The sequence below is a fragment of the Empidonax traillii genome, unplaced genomic scaffold, assembly GCF_003031625.1.
Source record: "Empidonax traillii isolate 1590-97213 ecotype Southwest subspecies unplaced genomic scaffold, ASM303162v1 scaffold853:size531304, whole genome shotgun sequence".
NCBI lineage: Eukaryota > Metazoa > Chordata > Aves > Passeriformes > Tyrannidae > Empidonax > Empidonax traillii.
This window is the reverse complement of record NW_020956046.1, coordinates 102730-122069: the sequence shown is the minus strand read 5'-3', so window position 1 is coordinate 122069 and position 19340 is coordinate 102730. Positions and strand designations below refer to the sequence as shown.

Sequence of the window (19340 nt, the reverse complement as noted above, 5' to 3'; positions counted from 1 at the left end):
CTACTGTATATAGAATAAGAGGGCTGTAGTATGTGGTTATTTTTCAGGGTGCAACTGTAATATAATGATAGCTGCAGCTTCTTGTGTGCTTGTCAACAGACTAAAATTTTCTCTTTCAAAATATAGCTCAACAGGACTTAGAACACACTAGTTTTATATTTTCTGCTCCTCCTTAATTATAATCATGTCAAATAGAATAATATGGGTATAATTGTTGAAAAGTATGCAATATATATTATTCTTCAACTTATTATGTTATTCTGTCATCTATAGAAATAAATCTATTTTCTTAAAAAAATTTAGCATTTATATAATGCTTGTATCAGCTGTCCAGAGCATATAATTACTGAGATTTATTAAATGCATCCCACATCACAAATACATGACTAACAGTCTCTAGCAGAAGTCAGTGAGAAATGCCAACCTGTATTTATTACACTGCAATTGAGAGATCTGAGTACTTATCAAGAATTTTTAAAATATGGGGAGTATTTTGTTTACACCTGTGGTGATGCATGAAAGAAATGTGCTGTGCCATTAATGGGGTGGAAGTTACAAAATTGTGCTCTAGCAAAAACCACATCTCTTTACCAGTACAGTGAAACAATGCAGTGATTCAAGTAGCCTTATTAGTTCCCACACAATTGGTACTATGTATATGAGAATATATTGGTGCTCTGCATATGAGAATTTTGTTCTAAGAACAGGCTGCAACCTTCCAGTCTTAAATTTTGTCAAGATGTAATTGATTAAGGTCAACCACCTCTTTGGCATTGCTCTTAGCATCATAGTCTCCAGGTAATGTGAATCCTGTGAACCTGTACAAAGTAAAACTCTTTTGGAGAAGGTTCAACTGGAGTACTGGCTATGACAGTACTGGGCTTATGCTGTCCATCTGCAGTATGCTGCTGATTTTCTTCCTCCTCAGAACTCCTACTCTACAGAGAATCTTCCTGTTGTCAGATGTATATGATACAGGATCCTCCTCTGTATAAAGGAAGATACAACTGGTGTCAATGTCTTCCCCTCATTTGCTTAGTATTTTGATTGAGAAGGCATTTATCTCTGTACAGAGTCTAATCCTGCTTCAGATCCTTACTGAGTGAAAGTGCAGCTTTGAGGTGATCTTGAAGGAACGACAAAAGAGCAAGTGTAGACCTACACTGTCCCTTATTCATCTACATGCAATAGGAATGATTTGCTTATGAGTGCCATTAATGTACCTTTGTCCCAGCAGCATCCATGGATCCTGTTCTTGCAGAGAGGGTAAGAGACACAGAGAGGCTGAAAGTCAGAAGTTTCATTGGCAACTCAGTACAAAGCTACTTTCACAGCTGTGTGGGAACTGAAGCCAAAATGAGAAACAATGGAAGCATGTAGTTCTGTCAGGAGGCATGTCAAACAGAAATCTGTTCCCTCTCATAACACAGTGAAGACATAGTTGTATTGCACTGGGTTAGTATTTTAACAATATTTACCCAAGTAATTAAGTTATAGCTTCATACTTTAGTTCGAGCTGTAAAGTCTTATAAAACCAGAAATGTGTCCTTGAACAGTTTTGTAAAGGGATGTATTGTGTCATTCAGAGAAATGAACCATAAGTGTTTTCTGTGCTAAGATTGCATCCTTCTAAAACTGGTAGATGGCAGTAGTGTATCTGCTTTGACATCCTTAGATTTACTTAAAGGAGTTTGTTAGATTTTAGTACAACAATAAAAATCTATTTTATCTCTTCCATAGTCTTGAAAAAAATACCAGTTATCTGACTAGCAAATCTTTTCAGCTTTGTGTTCTTGGAAGAGTAATCATATTTAGTTCAGAAATGATTGATTTGAGGTGTTTTGGTGTTTATTATAATTTACTGACATAGAATTTCGCAATGTATTTTTGACTGTATGCCTTTCCTCTTTTTGAAATTATAATACGGTGTGTAAAATTTGATTTTGTCGCATGATTTGTAGAGCATATTGCTTCTGTAATGAATACAAGACAGCTATAAGCCTGTGTTTATTATATGTTGTGTTTGTGAAGTAACAGTTTTTGCAGTAGCTATGAATGACTGAAGGCAAGACTTTTTCCTCATCTTGTACAGGAGGAAAGAACAGAAAAAGATTTTGTCTTTCAAGAAATCTGTATTACCTAAGTTCCAGAGAAGGAAGTTAAAATCTTGACATTTTCTCATTTTTATTTTTTTCCATTAATTTTTATTTTAATTTTCTAGTAGTTCCATATGAAGCTACATGGTATCATTGATTGTCTTTATAACTTTCAATTCTCTTCAATCTCTCTCATAATTTTTCTAAATGCATGTGCTATTCACTGTAATGTCTTGGTCATTATCATAGCATATGTCCACAGAAAACAGAAGTATGCAATAGATAAAAAAGCTGAGATGCACAACTACCTTAATAACTAGGTAAATAAGTAATGACATTTTAAGTTTGACCACCTCGCCTTTATTAATGTATGTAATTTGTTTTTTTCTGCACTAACAATTAAAAAAACATGCAATGTTCAAATTTTCCACAAAGAATGGATAAAATAGCAGTTCCTGTAGGCTGTTCAGAGGTATTGGATGCACTGTTCACAAGTAAATTGTTCTATTGAATTTTTTTATAGAAATACTGTGATGACTAGTTAACCTTACTTAAAACAGACAGCTTCTACAAAGAACTGTGGTTCTGAATAATCTTCTCACCCCTCTTTAAATAGACGTTATTGGTGATTGCTTTTATATTTTGATTACCTTTCTTTCTATCCCTCTCATATATTCAATGATGGTACTGTTTTCCTGCATTGTGGTAGGTTTTTAGGCTTTTATCATTATTCAGAATATTAAGATGTGTATTTGGTCTGGACTAGGACATCATGTAAGTGCTTTTAGTTTATAATGTATTAAAAGAATATGTTGCAATAACAAAAGAGAGCATTCAAAGGTTAGGTATTGAGTAGTCCGTATTATACATCTATGATTAAATTTTCAGTTTACTAAGTACATACCTGGGTTAAAGTGCAAAGGATATGATTCAACAGACCTAGGTGTATGCATCTGTGATAGCCACTTCTTGTCTCTCTTTGTGGTCATGGAAGCATTGTGTTTAAGGCAAGCTTAATCTAGAATAAGTGTTTGAAGTTGATTATAGGTTGACCTGATGGTCAGAAGAGCTCAGAGGAGATGAATTCTTCTTAAGCTTTGTAGTTAGCTTTCCAGGAAATTAAATTAAAATCCTCATTGTAATTTCCACAACATAGACCCATCTATCTGAGGTAGCTATGTAAGGAACTTAGTTTTCCAAAGTACTCAATACGAGGGTCTTCCAAACGACAAGTTAACCCAGTTAAGATCTGTCTGTCTATTGATTACATAGGAGGCTAAGGTGGTAATATTTGTAATTTGTGTAAGTTTTAAATAAGCTTTAAGGAGGTTCCTAAGGGTAGGTGGGGTAAATTTATGCTTGTCTGATGTGACTGTGTACAGGGCCCTCTCTCAACCCAAGAATTATTTTGTCTTCTTAAATACAGATTCCTAATCATATTTCCTTTGTCATCTGAATGAAGGTCTTCTTATAGGGATTCATCCAGTCTGTGTGTTCATTCCTGTCCTGTTGCCTTACAGAGCCATTTCTATTTCTCGTAAGGCCCTCAGGAATGTATTCCTGATACTCCTCTTTCTTTCAAATTCAATTTTCCTTCATTCAATTCCAAATTTTTAGCTCTTGCCTGGAGGTGAAAACAGTTATGTGGAGCAACAGCAAACATACTACCAATAAATACCCGGGACACTTTTGTGATACACCTGGTAATTCTAATAGGGATATATCCCACTCATGGTTTTATTTAGGTCCTTCCCAATCTTAAAACATTCTTTGTCCCAACCCATGCATGTGACTCTCTTGTTTTTACATGACATAAACTGAAGCAAGAAAGGTCCAGATTGGGTATTAAGGGAAACCTTTTCATCACTAGGGCAGTAAAGCAGTGGAACAGGTCATCTAGGGAGGTTGTTCAGTCTCTGGACTTTAGATTTTTCAAGACCAGGACAGATAAAGTCCTGAGCAACCTTATCTGATCTCAGAACTCATCATACTTCAAGCAGGAGGTTAGACCTCTTCCTGAGATTCTTTCCCATCTCAATTGTTTTATGATCCTATAAAAAAAAAAATTAAAAGTCCCCTTTTATTTGCATGACATTCAGGAAGAGACTGACTTGAGAGTACTGAGTAAACATTTTCTCAGTCTTTAGCTGAGTTAAAGTAGCACAGACTGGCCAATACTGTAAGGAATTTCACTGGGTTTTGTGAGAATTAAATACTTATGCCATTCAAGTTCTAAAATCAAACTTATAACCATAGAGAAGCAATAATATGAATTACTATATTGCAACCTCTAATTCTTTCCTAAATTTGAACTGATTTCATGGATATAAAAAATGGTGCACGAAAAAAAATTTCCATCCAAGTTTCAGTCCCTTAGCAAAAGTTTGGGGTGCTGAAGCAATTTAAAGGTGAGGTGAACCTGAGTATTTTGACACGAATCAAATGTATTTTCATCTGTTTCTTGAAGGTGAATGACTTCTCTAGGCTACAATTTTCAAAAAATACTCAGGCTGAAGGAGTCACCAGTACACAAAGTTGTAGCCCAACCCATAAAATAAAAAAAAATTACAGTGAATTAGAAATAGTTTGCTGTCATGGAAACTTTAGTAATAAATTATGCTACCTGTTATACCTGAGAGAAGAAATGGAATTAACTGGAAAGAGTTAAAGGGTTTTCGTGGACATTTGATGATGATCATAGCATGTAACAGTACTCTAGAACACTGAGAGATAAAACTTGATTTCTTTTGATTCAGTACTTTTAGTATGTAACTTTTGATAATGATATCCCAATATTTTTGAACTACTTTGATAAAATATACAAAGCAGAAGCAGATATAGGTGCACTGAAGAAAAAGATTGAAATAAAGGTTCGACAGTATGTTTCGTATTTAAATTATATTGACAAATTTTGTACTTAGATGACTAGAAATAGACAGCTAACCCCATGCATTAGAGTCAGAAAAATATTTTAATTACTTGATCTGGAGTCACTATTTTGCAAATTCATTTCATCTATCTGGAGATAAGTGTTTATACCTCTAAAGGCACTTTAAAAAATGAATACCAGATTTAATATTTTCAATTTCCCATATTCAAAAAGCAATAATATAAACTTTTTCAGCTTTATAGCATGCATTATATGTAATTTTATATGAAGTATTGCATACTGAATTACCAGTAAAAGTATATTTGATATAAATGTTTTATTGCTTAGCAAATGATTCCAGGCAACTATCCAAAACCAAATTAAAAGAGTCAAAGCTATAGCTAAAAGAATGATATCTGGAAGGCACAAATATGTGCTTATTATCTGTATTGCTTGTCGGAACATTTGCATATGTGCAGAGTGAAAACGAGGAAGAATAACAGCAATGATAAAGATACTATGATCAAAACATTCATCAGAGAGAATAATTTTTTTCTAAATTAAACAAGAATCTTTTCTGATATACACAATACCTGGAGCACACAAAGGATTATTAAAGTTTAATATTAAGTTATGAGAATGAGAGGATGAAATGTTATTTTACATAACAGAAGCTCTAAAGAGCAGTAGCTCACATTTTCTTTTAGCTCTCAGAGTACTTGCCAGAAGCCCTTTTAAGCCTTTGCATCCACTGCTGTTTTCAATCCCAGATGAGATTTGGCTTTCCTTGGTTGACCCTAACACAACTGAGCAATGCCTTTATATCCCTGCTGGGTACTCCATGCCTGCTCCCATCCTCTGTGGGATACCTCATAGCTATCTACTGGTTCCTTACAAGAGAAAATGGAGGGGTAGGCACTGATCTCTTCCCTCTGGTGACCAGTGACAGGACCCAAGGGAATGGCATTAAACTGAGTCAGGGGAGGTTCAGGTGGGATATTAGGAAAAGGTTCTTCACGCAAAGTGTGAATGAGCACTGGAACAGGCACACCAGGGAAGTGGTCACAGCACCAAGCCTGAGAGAGTTCAAGAAATGTTAGGACAGAGTTCTCAAGCACACAGTGTGATTCTGGGGGCTGTCCTATACAGGGTCAGGAGATGGACTTCGGTGATCCCTGTGGGTCTGTTCCAACTCAGGATATTCTATGATTTGAGATCAGAAACTTCCTTTACATCCATATTGATTTTCTGCCATGATTGCTTATCATACTTGTTTCCTGTGCATCAGAAAGGACTCTTCTTGTGCTTTGAGGGAATTTTTCTTGAAAATTTCTTGAAACTCTCCCTTGCCCACCTTTGCCCTCCAAAACAGTTACCAACTGGGTCCTGCTAAAAAGGTTGCTGACTAAGTTAAAATCTTCTTTTCTGAGGTCTGGGATTATGATTCTACTACTAGTCTTGCTGTCTTCTCTCAGAATTTTGAAGTCCACAGTCTCATGGTCAGTGCTTATTATAGAAGTTAAAGCAATCATTTTACTGTCATCTTATAGTGCTTCATAGTCCCTATCAAAACTGATTAATAAGAAGCTGCTGTTTGCTTCAGTGAAAGAAAATGAAAACCAAAAGAAAACACTTCATCATTGCACATCTTTCAAGAACAGAAAATAAGTCAAAACCCAGCAGAAACAACTTGACTTTCTCCCTCATTCTGTGTAACAATTAAACAGTCCAGTCCTTCTGAATGATTAACAATTTTTTACTATCAAAATTCATCTTTATTGTCAAGCAAAAGAGGAGAGAATGAATAAGTTGTTTTCTAACATGTCTACCAAAAAATACATTGTGAAAAGGAATTAAAATTTAGCTAATATGCCTTAAAATACCAGGGGATTTAAATGCAGTTTAAGGGACAAACTTCAATATCACTGAAGAGTTTTAATTTTAGTGTTCTTTCTTTACAAATGTATACATATATTTTATGAGTTTATGTGTGGACTTACCAAGGTTGCTAACAATAGAACACAGTCAGATTTAAAGAACTGGAAGCTCCTCTTCTTTCTGGAAGTTTTGCAGTTGTTCTTTTAATTGCTTTCTTTCTTTCTTTAATAAGTATGCATTTAAGTAGTTTGAGGTAGCATGAATATCTAAGTAAAAGATCCAGGTCATATCATAATGAATTGACTATAATTATCTTGAGTTTTGATGTCTCACAGTTACTGTATGTATTTAGTAACATATTCTGTTTTTTTGTTTCCCTTAAATTTTTAATTACAGATGAAGCCTAGTTTAAGGCAGAGCTTGAGTTTTTACTCTAAATTTTATGGAAAAGAGGCTAATTAATTAATTATACTCCTCATTAGTTTTTAAATTATAGTTGAACAAAGACAATTACTGCAATAAGAAAAATATGGATTTTTTTGTTTGTGGCATAATATGAATGAGGCTGAAGTATGTTCTGTACTTGAATATAGGTATTTATGTTTTGATCAGATCATGATCAGTAATTAAGTATGGAGGAAAGTATAGTTCAAAGATAAATTAGAGAGTATTTGCTGTTGTATCACATTTTTGTACTGAAAGAAGTTTGTTTATCCTTCTTCAAGATTGCATTTGTATTCTCATCACTCAGGTAATTTCGCAGCTTCGCATCCTGAGCAGGTCAGTAACTGCGGGCTCCAAATTTGACAGAGAAATATGGTCTACGGAACTTTCTCCTGTTCTCAACCTATGGAAGAAACTTAATCAGGTAGGAGTGTACCTGATTTGAAATGACAACTTATTCTTTTTTTTCTCCCGGTAGCTACATAAAAAGTAAAGTTTAAGGAATTATCTGAATTATTGAAACACAAGAAGAGAAAAAGTAAATTAAATGCATTTGCAGGGTTAACTACAATGTTAGGTGTTTGTAATGAGCTAAGAAGTCTGTACATGGTATCACAGGCTATCACTATCATTTTTCACTATATGAAGGTGACATCATGCTCAAGACATGAGACCAACATCTTGTATGTGTTTCCAAGAAAAATACTAATTTATTTTAGATTTTAATTTATTCTTTTCATTTCTCTAATATACACAAGACGATGTTTAATGATTATAAATATAAATTACGTTTTTCTTGTATAGTCTTGAAATATGGTGTTAGCTTTAATCTGAGGTTCATTAAAATCCCTTCTACATAGATCACAGACACTGTGGCCTAAAATTATGTCTTGTACACAACAACACTGTAATAAGAAAAACTTTTCCCTTACATAATCACATACAAAAAAGTGGCATGAGATGCACATTAGAATTTGCCATTACGTTGTGAAATATCTCATTAAGTTCTCATTTAATCTATTCTAAGTGGACTCACCATGTTTTTGTCAAAATAGTCTTTTGGTACTTAATAACTTGATGTTGAAATCTGTGGCCTCTGAACATGGGCTGCTGTTAACCAGGTCTGTGATCCTGTTAAGAAAAAGCAGGATATTTCAATGTGACACCTTTCATGATCTCTTACTAACTAAACATAGTTTTAGGCTTGCAAATCTTCCTTGAAAAAGCTCAGATGAAACAAATGCCTGTATGTATATACTCAGTTAGAAAATTAGAGATTTTGGTTGTAGTGTTTGGAAAACTGGTAAATGAGGCCAGCTTTAAACAGCAAAATAAATCTGCACTACATTAATACTCATTAACACCACACATTGCAAATGGCTAGTTCTTTATAATTATTAGTCATTATCAGTGCAAATTCAAAGTACTTACTTACTGGAAGTGTTCAAGGTCAGGTTGAATGGGGCTTTGAGCAGCCTGGTGTAGTGGAAGATGTCCCTTCCTGGGGCATAGGGGTTGGAACTTGATGATCTTTAAGGTCCCTTCCAATACAAACCATTCCATGATTCTGTATTATCTTGATTATCTGTATTATCTTTCTTTCATTTTTTGAAAATTTTTATGCTATTAGGAGGTAATGAAACTAATCTTTTAAAGATCTCCTTTTAGAATAGGATAGTTTCTGACCATGTGTAGGTTTTTTCAGGGGGGGATATTTGCTTGAGTGTTTAAAAAAGTTTAAATAACAATGTCCTTTATCAAAATTAGTTTTCATAGTCTGTTCAACCAGTAATTGTTTTAAGTTTTGAAAGGGTCTAGGCAACTTTAATATTTCCACAGACATTACATACCGTTCTACATTCTCATTTTATGTTAATTTCTTAATGAAGGCATCGTGTTTATTTTCAGAAGTTTTAAAGACCTGGAAATGGGAATGAAGAAAATAGTTAAATTTGCTGCTTAAGTTAACAACCTTAAATTATTTTATTTATGCATGAATGGGCACAAAGTTAAAAATTATTTCCCGGGTATAAAGAAGTAGAATCACAAAAGCTATTCTGGAAGTGTGTAAAAATTTTTTTTCCCTTCAATTTTGGAAGCATTTGCATTTAGCTCCAACAGGTCCATGTCTGTGTTCTGCTGAAGTCTCAAGAGGGGGATGTGCATTCCAGGCAGGGTCTCATGAGAGTGGAGTTGAGGGTGCTCTTAATTCTTCGACCCTCCAGCCTATATTGAAACTGGGGATTGCCTTGACCCAGGTGCAGGACCTTGCCTTTTGGCCTCACGAGGTATACTACTACTACTACTACTACTACTGATATCATCATCATGATCCTTTTTATCTGTTGGATACAGGTAGGAGTAAAGTAGAGGCAGATGGAATAGATGCTGACAATACCTTCAGTTTTATTTACAAGAAGCAAATATTAGTTTTCTACCTGTCAAATGTACTTATCCCCAAGGATAGTGGAAAATAATATAAAATATCTGTTTCAGACTACTAAAACTCAGGAAGTGTCCATTATAGGTCTGAATTGAATCTAGCTAATCTATTTATAGATTCAAAGCTCTTTTTAAAAATCATCTACTTTTTATTCCAGGGGCAAAAAAGCTTATTAATATGTAGACAAAGATTAAGTATGTTTTTAAACATTTTTGTTCTCATACTGAGTATGTAAATAAAGGATTAATTCAAAAAGGATTATCTTACAAATACCTTGAAAATAGTTGTTGTACATCTCTGTGCTGATGGTTCTGAAACATAACAAAATAGGCATGTCCTATAGAATGTACACTGGAATGATTTATCATAATCCATGATCATATTTTTATCTGTGCACTCTCAGTGAAACTCCCAAGCCAACTAAATTGATTCACACATAAGCACCAGGAGAAAGTGGTAAGGAATAGTAGTGAGCAACTCCCGACAGCTGGGAAAAGGATTGCTCCCATTTTCTGACCTCATCTGTTTAGGGAGTTTTGCTGCTTTTCAGGGGCTCAGATTTGGGACATTGTAGAAGGACTACCGAGGCTTATCTGGTGCTCAGATTGTGACTCCTTATGCTTTTCAACATAGCCCCCAGTCATACTGCCAGGGGTAGCATGGAGCATATGAAGCATGACTACATGGTTCTGGGGATGGTGGTTAAGGGCAGGGGACCCTAAATGTTCCTGCTTGATCCTTAACAGTGAAGGTGGAAGACATGAGGAGGAGTGGACAGATCCTACAAGTGGTTGCACAACTGATTTCAGCAGCAGGGTTTTGTTGTTTATGGCTATGGGACACTTTAAGGATTGATGATAGCCTACCAGAAAGAGAAAGGTTCCACCTGGCTAAGGTGGGCCAAAAGACTGGCCTTGTTGGTGAGGAGACTTTTGAGACAGAAGTATCAAGGTAGGGAGAGGATGAACACAAATTATATGAGAAAGTAGTCAACCAGGTTGGCAGGCAAAATCCAGTCTGTAGACATCATAATCAACAAAACAGAGCCGAAGGGGCACAATGTAAAGTGTGTCGATATAAAGTATTCAGTTTGGGGAAGAGAAGCCTCAGGGGGAATCTTAGTGTTTACTGTGTATTGGCTGATGAGAAGGAGTAAAGGAGATGGAGACAGACACTTCTAAGTGTTGTCCTGTAACAGGACAAGAGGCCGTGGGAACAAACTGAAATACAGGAAATGCCACTTTTTCACTGTGAGGGTGGTCCACCAGTGAAACAAGTTGTACCGAGAGATTGTGGAATCTCCGTCCTTGGTGATAATGAATCAGAGAATATGCTGAGTTGGAAGGGACCCATCAGGACTGAGTCGAACTCCTGGCTCTGTGCAGGACACCTCGAGAGTCACACCATGTACCTGAGAGTATTGTCCAAACGGATCTTGAACTCTGTCAGGCTTGGTGCTGTGACAACTTCCCTGAGGAGCCTGTTCCAGTGCTCAACCACCGTCTGGATGAAAATCCTTTTCCTGATATTTAACTAACCCCCCCCCCCAACTCAGCTTCATGTAATTTCCTCAAGCGCTGTCACTGATCACGGTGCCTGCACCTCTGCTTTCCCTTGTGAGGCTGTTGAAGACTGCAATGAGGTCTCCCCTCAGTCTCCTCTTCTCTAGGCTGAACAAAAGCCAGGTCTGGGCAATCTGCTATAGCTTTGAGTGCTAAGCAGTCTCCAGAGGTTCCTTCCAACATCAGCTTTTTTGTAGTTCTAGGATAGGAGTCCTTTTGGCTCATTTTTCAGAGCTATCACAATCTTTGTGGCGAAACAGCAAAAATGGCAGATATTCATTGGAAATGAAAAAGATTTTAAGAATCTGCTTCAAATCAGTGTGATCCTATGTTGAAATTACACAAGCAAACTTCTCTTTTTATTTAGCTCTTCTGAACTAATACAGAATGTCTTGACATTTTCATCCATATTAGCTTCATTTAAAAACATACATTTTAATTCTTGCCATTTGAAAGCACCCTTTTAATGAGTACTGTCCTAAAACTGCTTCTACAGTCTTTTTCAGCATGATTTAATAACAGCTTAACACTAATCAAATTAATTAAACTCTCATGAACGTGCCATTAAGTTAAAAAAAACCCACACACTCAGATGCTAAGTATAAGTTTGCATGAAAGACTTGTTACTCTGTGAAATAAAGTCTTCACTGAACAAGTTGTCAAATGTTAACACAAATTTTAAATACCCTTCCTGGTTGCCCACTACAGACTGTTGTCAGTGGCTGGGCCATCAGAGTTAATTCAGCCAGACTCTGTCCTGGTGTCCATTCTTTTCCCACATAGCCTTCTTCCATGACAGGGTGTAGATTAGGACATATATAAGCACTGTATAATCCCTCATTGTCACATAATGGGATCAGTTGGAAATCAGTGTCCAGTGGAACTCAGGCATTGCCCATCACATAATACTTGTCAGAGAAGCACAAAAGTATCAGGATGCGGTGGGGTTGCATATTTCATCGTATCCAAATGGCTCCCTCATGAGGAGAGGGAGAGAAATCAGTACTAAATTTTTGTTGTAAAGCGGTTACATTTTTTGCCTTGTTTCAGAAAAACCCTTTAGCAGCTCCATGAAAGGAGGCCCACACATAATAAAAATTCAGCAGCAACTGCTTCAAAATTGTTTGCTGAATGTATGATCATAAACCGTCATTTGTTTTGTCTTTTGTTGTGTTTGTAAATTGTAACTAATTACTTTCATAAAGTTGCATAATGGTGCAAGAAAATTGCAAAAGTATTTTTGAAAATTATTGAGTTGTTGCTTTTTTTTAACTAAACCATTATAGAAGCATAGAAAATATCCTGAATTGGAATGGACCCACTAGGATCATCAAAGTCCAACTTCTGGCCCTGTACAGGACAGCCCCAAGAATCACACTATGGTACCTCATTAGATATGTCAGCTTTAATAGGAGAATGATTTTTTTTTTTTGCAGAAAACAGAAATATAGGGTATTCTTTTCTGTATTTTTAACAATTAAAAATTTGTGTAAAAAACAGTAAAAAACTAATATCTAAAAGAAGAGTCAGAGAGATGAAGGAGGAGACAGAATAGGTATATCAAAAGGCTAATGGAGTTTTCTAAAACCCACCACCACCACTAAAATTGAGTTTTGAATGAAATGCATACTAGGGTAGGTATATGAGTTTACTTTCATTATGTTTGTTACATTCTTGGGGGACAGTTTTCAGAAAATACTGGAGTCTGGAAGAGCTTCAGTTTAGGAAGGTAAAGTAAAGCTCTGGAACAGCTTAGATGAGGCTATGAAGTCTTACATTGTACTGAGAAAGCAACACTTAAAGAACTGAAAGGGAAACTGATCAAAGTCTCAAAATACACCTGACTTAATATTGGTAGCATAACATAGTATTTAATATTAAAGTTTAGAATCTATCTTCAGTTTCTTATGATTAGGAAAAGCACTCAGTACTTCAATAGTTCTTCATCTTAATTCCCAGGCAGGGCATGAGGATATTTTAAAGACTGATGTGAGTTATATACATAATGGATTTTAAGGGAATGTAATAGGACATTAAATGTATAAGCTGATATTGGTATTCATGTTTAATTTTCCTATAAAAATGACAGATGGGTTGTTTTACCAAATTCTCTGGGGAAAGCATTGGAAAGAATGATGAAATGAATATGCAATTCATAGGAGGCTGTTATGTAAAGGACAGTATTGAGGAACTTAGAGGCCTTCTCTTTCAGTAAATTTGTTGTGAATTAATAGAGTATATGTGAAAGATTGAGCAAAGCCTGAAAGTTGCAATGTCTTTGTTCTTTCTTTATTTTGTGCAATTAAATACCTCAATAAGAAACTATCAACTGGTTTATGCTAGTTTTACATTATAATTTACATATACTCAGCAAACTGTGGTCTCAGAAAAACTGAAGTGAAACTGGTACTGTGATTTTAGAACACATGCAAAAAAACCCCCACAAAGCATAACAATTCTAAATACTGTATGCTTCTTATAGTTTGAACAGTAAGTAATTTTGTTCTATACCTTTTTAACAATGTGGGAAGGAAGACTTTATCCTTCATTTTTTTGTCAGTCATAAACCAAAGTACTGATCTTTCACTTAGCTTTTCTCATATTTTAGCTTGGTAGTTTAGTGCAGTATGAGCTTGAAATGAAAAATATGAAAGTTCTGACAAACATACAGTGCCTGGGAAAGGTAACAGATGTAGATATCTTGTGTGTTCCAGAAAGCACGATGCCATGTGACAATTCAGAAGTTTATTTAATCTGAAAAATAGTCAAAACTACTTGTTATTTTAGGAAGATATATTTCAGAGAAAGTAAAATCAAATTTTGCCTTTAATAAATTACTACAAATTGAAATAGCAAAAAAAATTTTTCTCAAAGAAAAGGGATTTCCTTTTGCATTTGTGCCATGTAGAATTTTCTAGAAAAGTTTTTAATTCTATAACTGGAGTTCATTGCAGCCGCTTGTCACATGTCGGGTTGGCAGTTTCTGAACACATGCTAAAATATATTTATGTAATACACTGCATATGAATTAAGATTTGCAAAGTAATACCATCTTTTGAAATAATTGAATAAATTTGGATTTTCAATGGCTGTAATGGAAGGGGGAAGTAAGTAGTGAAAATGGCAATATGAGAGCAGCACTACCTCTCAGAGTCTGTTACCCAAGGTTTACCCATAATATTATACTTCTTTTGTATTTATTATTCTATTGAATTTGCTTCCATGTTGAACTAGTCTTACCAAAACAAGAACTATATCTGGCAGCATAGTTTATAGTACACAATACAATCTGGTTATGCTGAGTACAGCACTGCTTTTTATACTGACACATTAACACAAATACTAAAAACAGGGATTTAGCTAAGTGAAGATTTTTCAGAAATTTAAGTACTTTGGAAATAACTGGGTAGATAGAGTTGTCTCAGAAGAGTGGTGCCTTTATTGAGTATTTCACAGACATACTGAAAGTATAAATGTAGTTTTAATCCAATGTCATAAAAAGGCTGATATTCAGTATTAATTCAAAGGTGACAAGGTCATATGAAGTAATAGAAATTAAACAAATAATATGCTGTGTAACACTATAGTTTCACTGACTTTATTAACTGGATGTCACATATTCTTTTTTCAGAATTCTAATCTGATCCATCAGAAGGTGTCTCCTCCTGCAGAGCAACAAGGATCTCCAATCTTATCCTTCATTACTCTGGAACAATTCAATGCCATTCGCCTTGTGCAAAGTGTCCATCAGTCACTTGCTTCTTTAAGTAAAGTCATCAGAGGTACCTCATTACTGAGCTCTGAAGTACAAAGACTAGCAAGTGCTCTGTTAAACCAGAAGGTAATTTTGTAATTTTGTAATTTTGTATACATTATAATGTGTGATGAAAAAAACCAAGGAAACCGAACAAATTCTGATATACATTTTCATGGCACCATTTGTTCTAAGCTCTTTTATTGATAAAGACTCTAAAATGGAGTTATTTTGTTGATAGTAACTCTTGAATAGAATCAGGATTTTTCTTGAAAATTTTTCAGAAAAGTGTTGCTTCAAGTACTTGTAGAAGCTTCTGAGTATATTGCCCTTCTATCAAGTTTTCTCTTAAAGACAATTCCAATAAGTTTAGAAGTTGTGGAATGCCATTTCAATTTCAAATACCAAGTCATGTTTGATAAGTCAAATGTATTAGCCAGTAGAACATGTAAATCTGTCACTTTACTTAGTTTTTACATTTTCTTAAAATTTAAGTTATAATCACAATTTGCTCTCTGCATTTATTCAGTGTGGAATATTGCCATATCACACCAGGCAGGCAATGCCTATCATACCAACCTATCATCTCACCCTATATTCCTGATATATGAGAAAAGCAATCAGAATTTGCAAATGTACTTTCTCCATGTTTTTTGGCATCAAACTAGGCATATTTATAAACTGACACAATTAGTGACTGCAAATTTACATACTCCATCATTAATCGCTAGATAATGGGATTACAAAGATAGTCAAACATGGATGTGACCTGAAACTCTGGTTTTGTTTCACCTGCAGCAATAAAAAATTCTACCAATGCTAATGCGTAGATATTGAGCTTGGTTCTGCAGTGAATGATAATTCCTATTTATATCTTGTATATCTTTATTGGAAGAACAAGTACTGTTAAAAAGATTTTTATGCATTTATTGATCTATCAAACTTCTAATCAAAACAATAATTAAATTTGTTGTCTTTTTAGATTCACGAGACGGCATTTGTTAGCAAAATTGCAGTACAGTTAGCATAAATTAATGTTTTCATGTTAGCAATCTCATTTCCTTTTTAAACATGTTTTGACTGTGTGGTAGAAATTGGTACTAAGTACAAGTCATAGCAAATGCAAATGATACACTTAATGGTCATTCTGTAGCACTTACAGTTATATTTCCTGTTACTGAGCAAGAGAGCATGACTTGCTTGTGTGCTTAAGATGCACTCTTAAATTGGAAGCAGCAGGAGCTATGAAGCTGATCACTGTCACAAAAATGTAGTTAAAAATTCTATGCATTTTTACCTCTCACAAACATCAGTTCAGTGCTCTGTGATGGATTCAGCGAAGTGTTTCTGTCATTTCATCTGCTTACTTAGCCACTTACCTTGACACAGATCACTTGACTGGATTGTGACTGTATAGCAATCTTTTCAGCAGCCTTCCAGAGAGGGTAATGACACATTCTTGGCATGGCAGCTAAACCTCAAGACAGCTAAACCGCACTGTATTTATCATCCTAAAATTATTTCTTTCATGGATCTTCTATACACTGTTCTTATTTAGTTTAGTGTTGTCATGTGTTATATAACAAAAGACTATTTTTAAAAATTTGTATTTTAAAAGCACCAAGATTGTAGTTCTTTTAAGGTTATAGCACCTGAAGAAACTGCAATATTATTAATAGAAATGCAAAAATCAAGAAATGTACTACTTCGAAAGGTTTCAGCAATGTGCTTTATTTGTGTAAAATTGGTGTATTAGCCTCATAGAAGCCACCATGAAGAAAATTAACTCTATCTCAGCCAAAATGAGCAGAAGTACACATCTGAAATATGCTTACATAGTAACAATTAGCAAAGCTACTTCTTTAGAGTAATTTAAAGTGATATATTAGCAATGTTAGGTGAATACCTTCTAAATGATAGGTTGGTGAGCTGTCTATAAATGTATATCTAGTGAAGAAGTCTTCAAAAATGCAAGGTTAAGAGTTTTAAATAAAAAAAAAGTTTCAAAAAATCATAATTACGAAAAAAGATATGCACTTAACTGTGCTTTGCCAGTTGTCTTGTATGTGTTCTAATTTATTCAATTCATTCTTAATTAGTGTCCCCACACCTAGTTATGTTCTGTTTTTATCTATAGAAGGTACACTTGGAGTATTTACTTTGAAAGATACCTTCTCTTACAAACTTACATAATCAGATTTTGAAAATCTATGGAAGACATATGCTATTAGAGTGTGAACCTCCTTGAAAATACAGCAGTAAATATTAAAAGGATAAACTGAGCAGTGAGCATCTTCAGTATTGTGCAGTGTTCTGCAGGTAATGATTTACATCAGTTCTCTTTCTCTTAAGTAAGAGAATCTTGCAGAATCACTTTCACTGTGCTTTACAGATTCCTGTGAAATAGGTAAAATTAATGTTTTTACCCTTGTTTTATAAGGAGGAAATCTAACAGAGGGCCCTCTAAACCTTTCTTTTTGAAGTCAGTGAGAAATTTGTATGGGGAGGTCTTGTAGGATTTTGTCTCAGGTTTTGCTCTAGAATGAGATGAGAAAATAATCATGCAGAGGAATTGTACCAACTTCTTTTCGCCACATAGCCACACAACTGCATGTCCAAGTCTGAGGAGGCAGCAGCAAAGGAGTGGGAAGCTGTGGCTACTCTTGAAAGGTGACATTGTGGCTTTTCAAGAAATAATCTGCTTAGGCCTTTTTGAATTGTTCATGGAAAAAACTGATGTTTCCTTATTGAATAGGAGAGGTTCTTGCAAGTTCCCTGTCAGCACTGTATCATTGTAGGCCACAAGAAGAATTAGCAGGAATATGACCTTTCCGGTAGTGGTTGTATATTTTGGTCATTTTATTACTTGTATTTCTTTTTTTTTCTTTGTAGATATATTTGATCTACAGATTGTTTAATTTCATTCAAATTGATAGTTTAAAACATAAAGGATTTGAAATGGATGCTTTCAGTAAATATATTTTGATTTCAGTGTCCTGTCGCATGGCAAAGCAAGTGGGAAGGTCCAGAAGATCCTTTACAATATCTTAGAAGTCTTGTAGCTCGAGCACTTGCTATACAGGTAATTTTAAAGAGTCATTTATTTGCCTTAATATGCTGTGTTCCGTGACACAGTATATAATGTAAATAACTCTACAGTAGACCTTTACAAATACAAATCCCTAAGAGTTGTAGACATGTGAAAAGGCATGTAAAACTTTAAAGGATTAATATGGTAATATTGCTTCACAATAGATTTACACCTTAGATTTTAATCATAGTCTTTATGATGAACTGGGGGAAAGAAAATTTATTTATGCAGATGAAATTTTACATCTAAGTCAACACACACTCTTTCATCTGGTAGAGAGATGCCTATCAAGGCATAAATGAAGCATTTCTAATAGAGGTGATGTAGCCGACTAGTCTTTGAAGCAAATAATGAAAACATCTGCGTTCTCCTGGCTTACAAGAGGCTATAATAGAAGGTGCAGTCTGACAACAACTTTGTCAATTTACAGTCTGACAGTGAAGAGGATAATTTTTAGTTGAGGTAAATTTATGTGTACTTTGATTGACAGAAGCAGTGTATTTAGGAAAATAGGCAGAGGAACAAAAAAGTCATTCATCTAAATTAATTAGTATTTAACGAAACAGTTTTCATCATGTTCCGTATGGAGAGAGAAAACTGTGAGAACCTTCCAGAGGGGAAGATTCCTTTAGGAAGGGCAGATCTTTTATTATCTCTGGGTAATAAATAGAAAGCTTACGGTTTTGACCTTGATTAACACAGTCTTGTCCAGTGGGATATAAAGATTTCTGTCAACATTAATGTTGACTGTCAGATTCAGAAGGAAGATTTGAAGGGCACATGATTTCTAGGCATTACTTTTTCTAAAGAAACTACCAAATGGATGCTTTCAAAGTATTAATAGCATTCTTGTTATGCAAACAGTCTTTTGGCTAATGCTTAGTTTTTGTTTATCCTTTCCTTCAAAAAAGGCTTAAAGTATAAACAAAGAAAGTGTAAATATGTATAGCAACAAGTGATAATGCATGTTCAGATCTTATTTGGTCATATAACTAGAGCTGAAGTTAGTCCTATCTGTCTTTTCACTGACTATTATAGTCTTTAGAGAAGTGTCCCTGGTGGTGCAGTGGCTAAACCACAGCGTTGTCAACGCTGAGATCTGGGTTCGATTCCTGGTTAGGACACTCCCCGGGCAGATGGAGCTCGCTAGCCCTGTAAGGCAATCCATCTACGTCCTGAGGACCTCGCTGCCACCGTCCAAGC

At 35.1% G+C, this 19340-nt stretch overlaps 1 protein-coding gene across 2 annotated transcripts in view; it reads left to right on the top strand.

Annotated features, from left to right (window-relative positions):
* DYNC2H1 (dynein cytoplasmic 2 heavy chain 1) overlaps positions 1–19340 on the top strand; it is a 159298-nt gene that overhangs the window by 111858 nt on the left and 28100 nt on the right. For both annotated transcript variants that reach the window (XM_027902215.1, XM_027902216.1), the window contains exons 83-85: positions 7595–7711; positions 14924–15133; positions 18039–18128. In XM_027902215.1, the coding sequence (XP_027758016.1) occupies positions 7595–7711; positions 14924–15133; positions 18039–18128 (417 nt within the window). The remainder of the gene's footprint in view (positions 1–7594; positions 7712–14923; positions 15134–18038; positions 18129–19340) is intronic.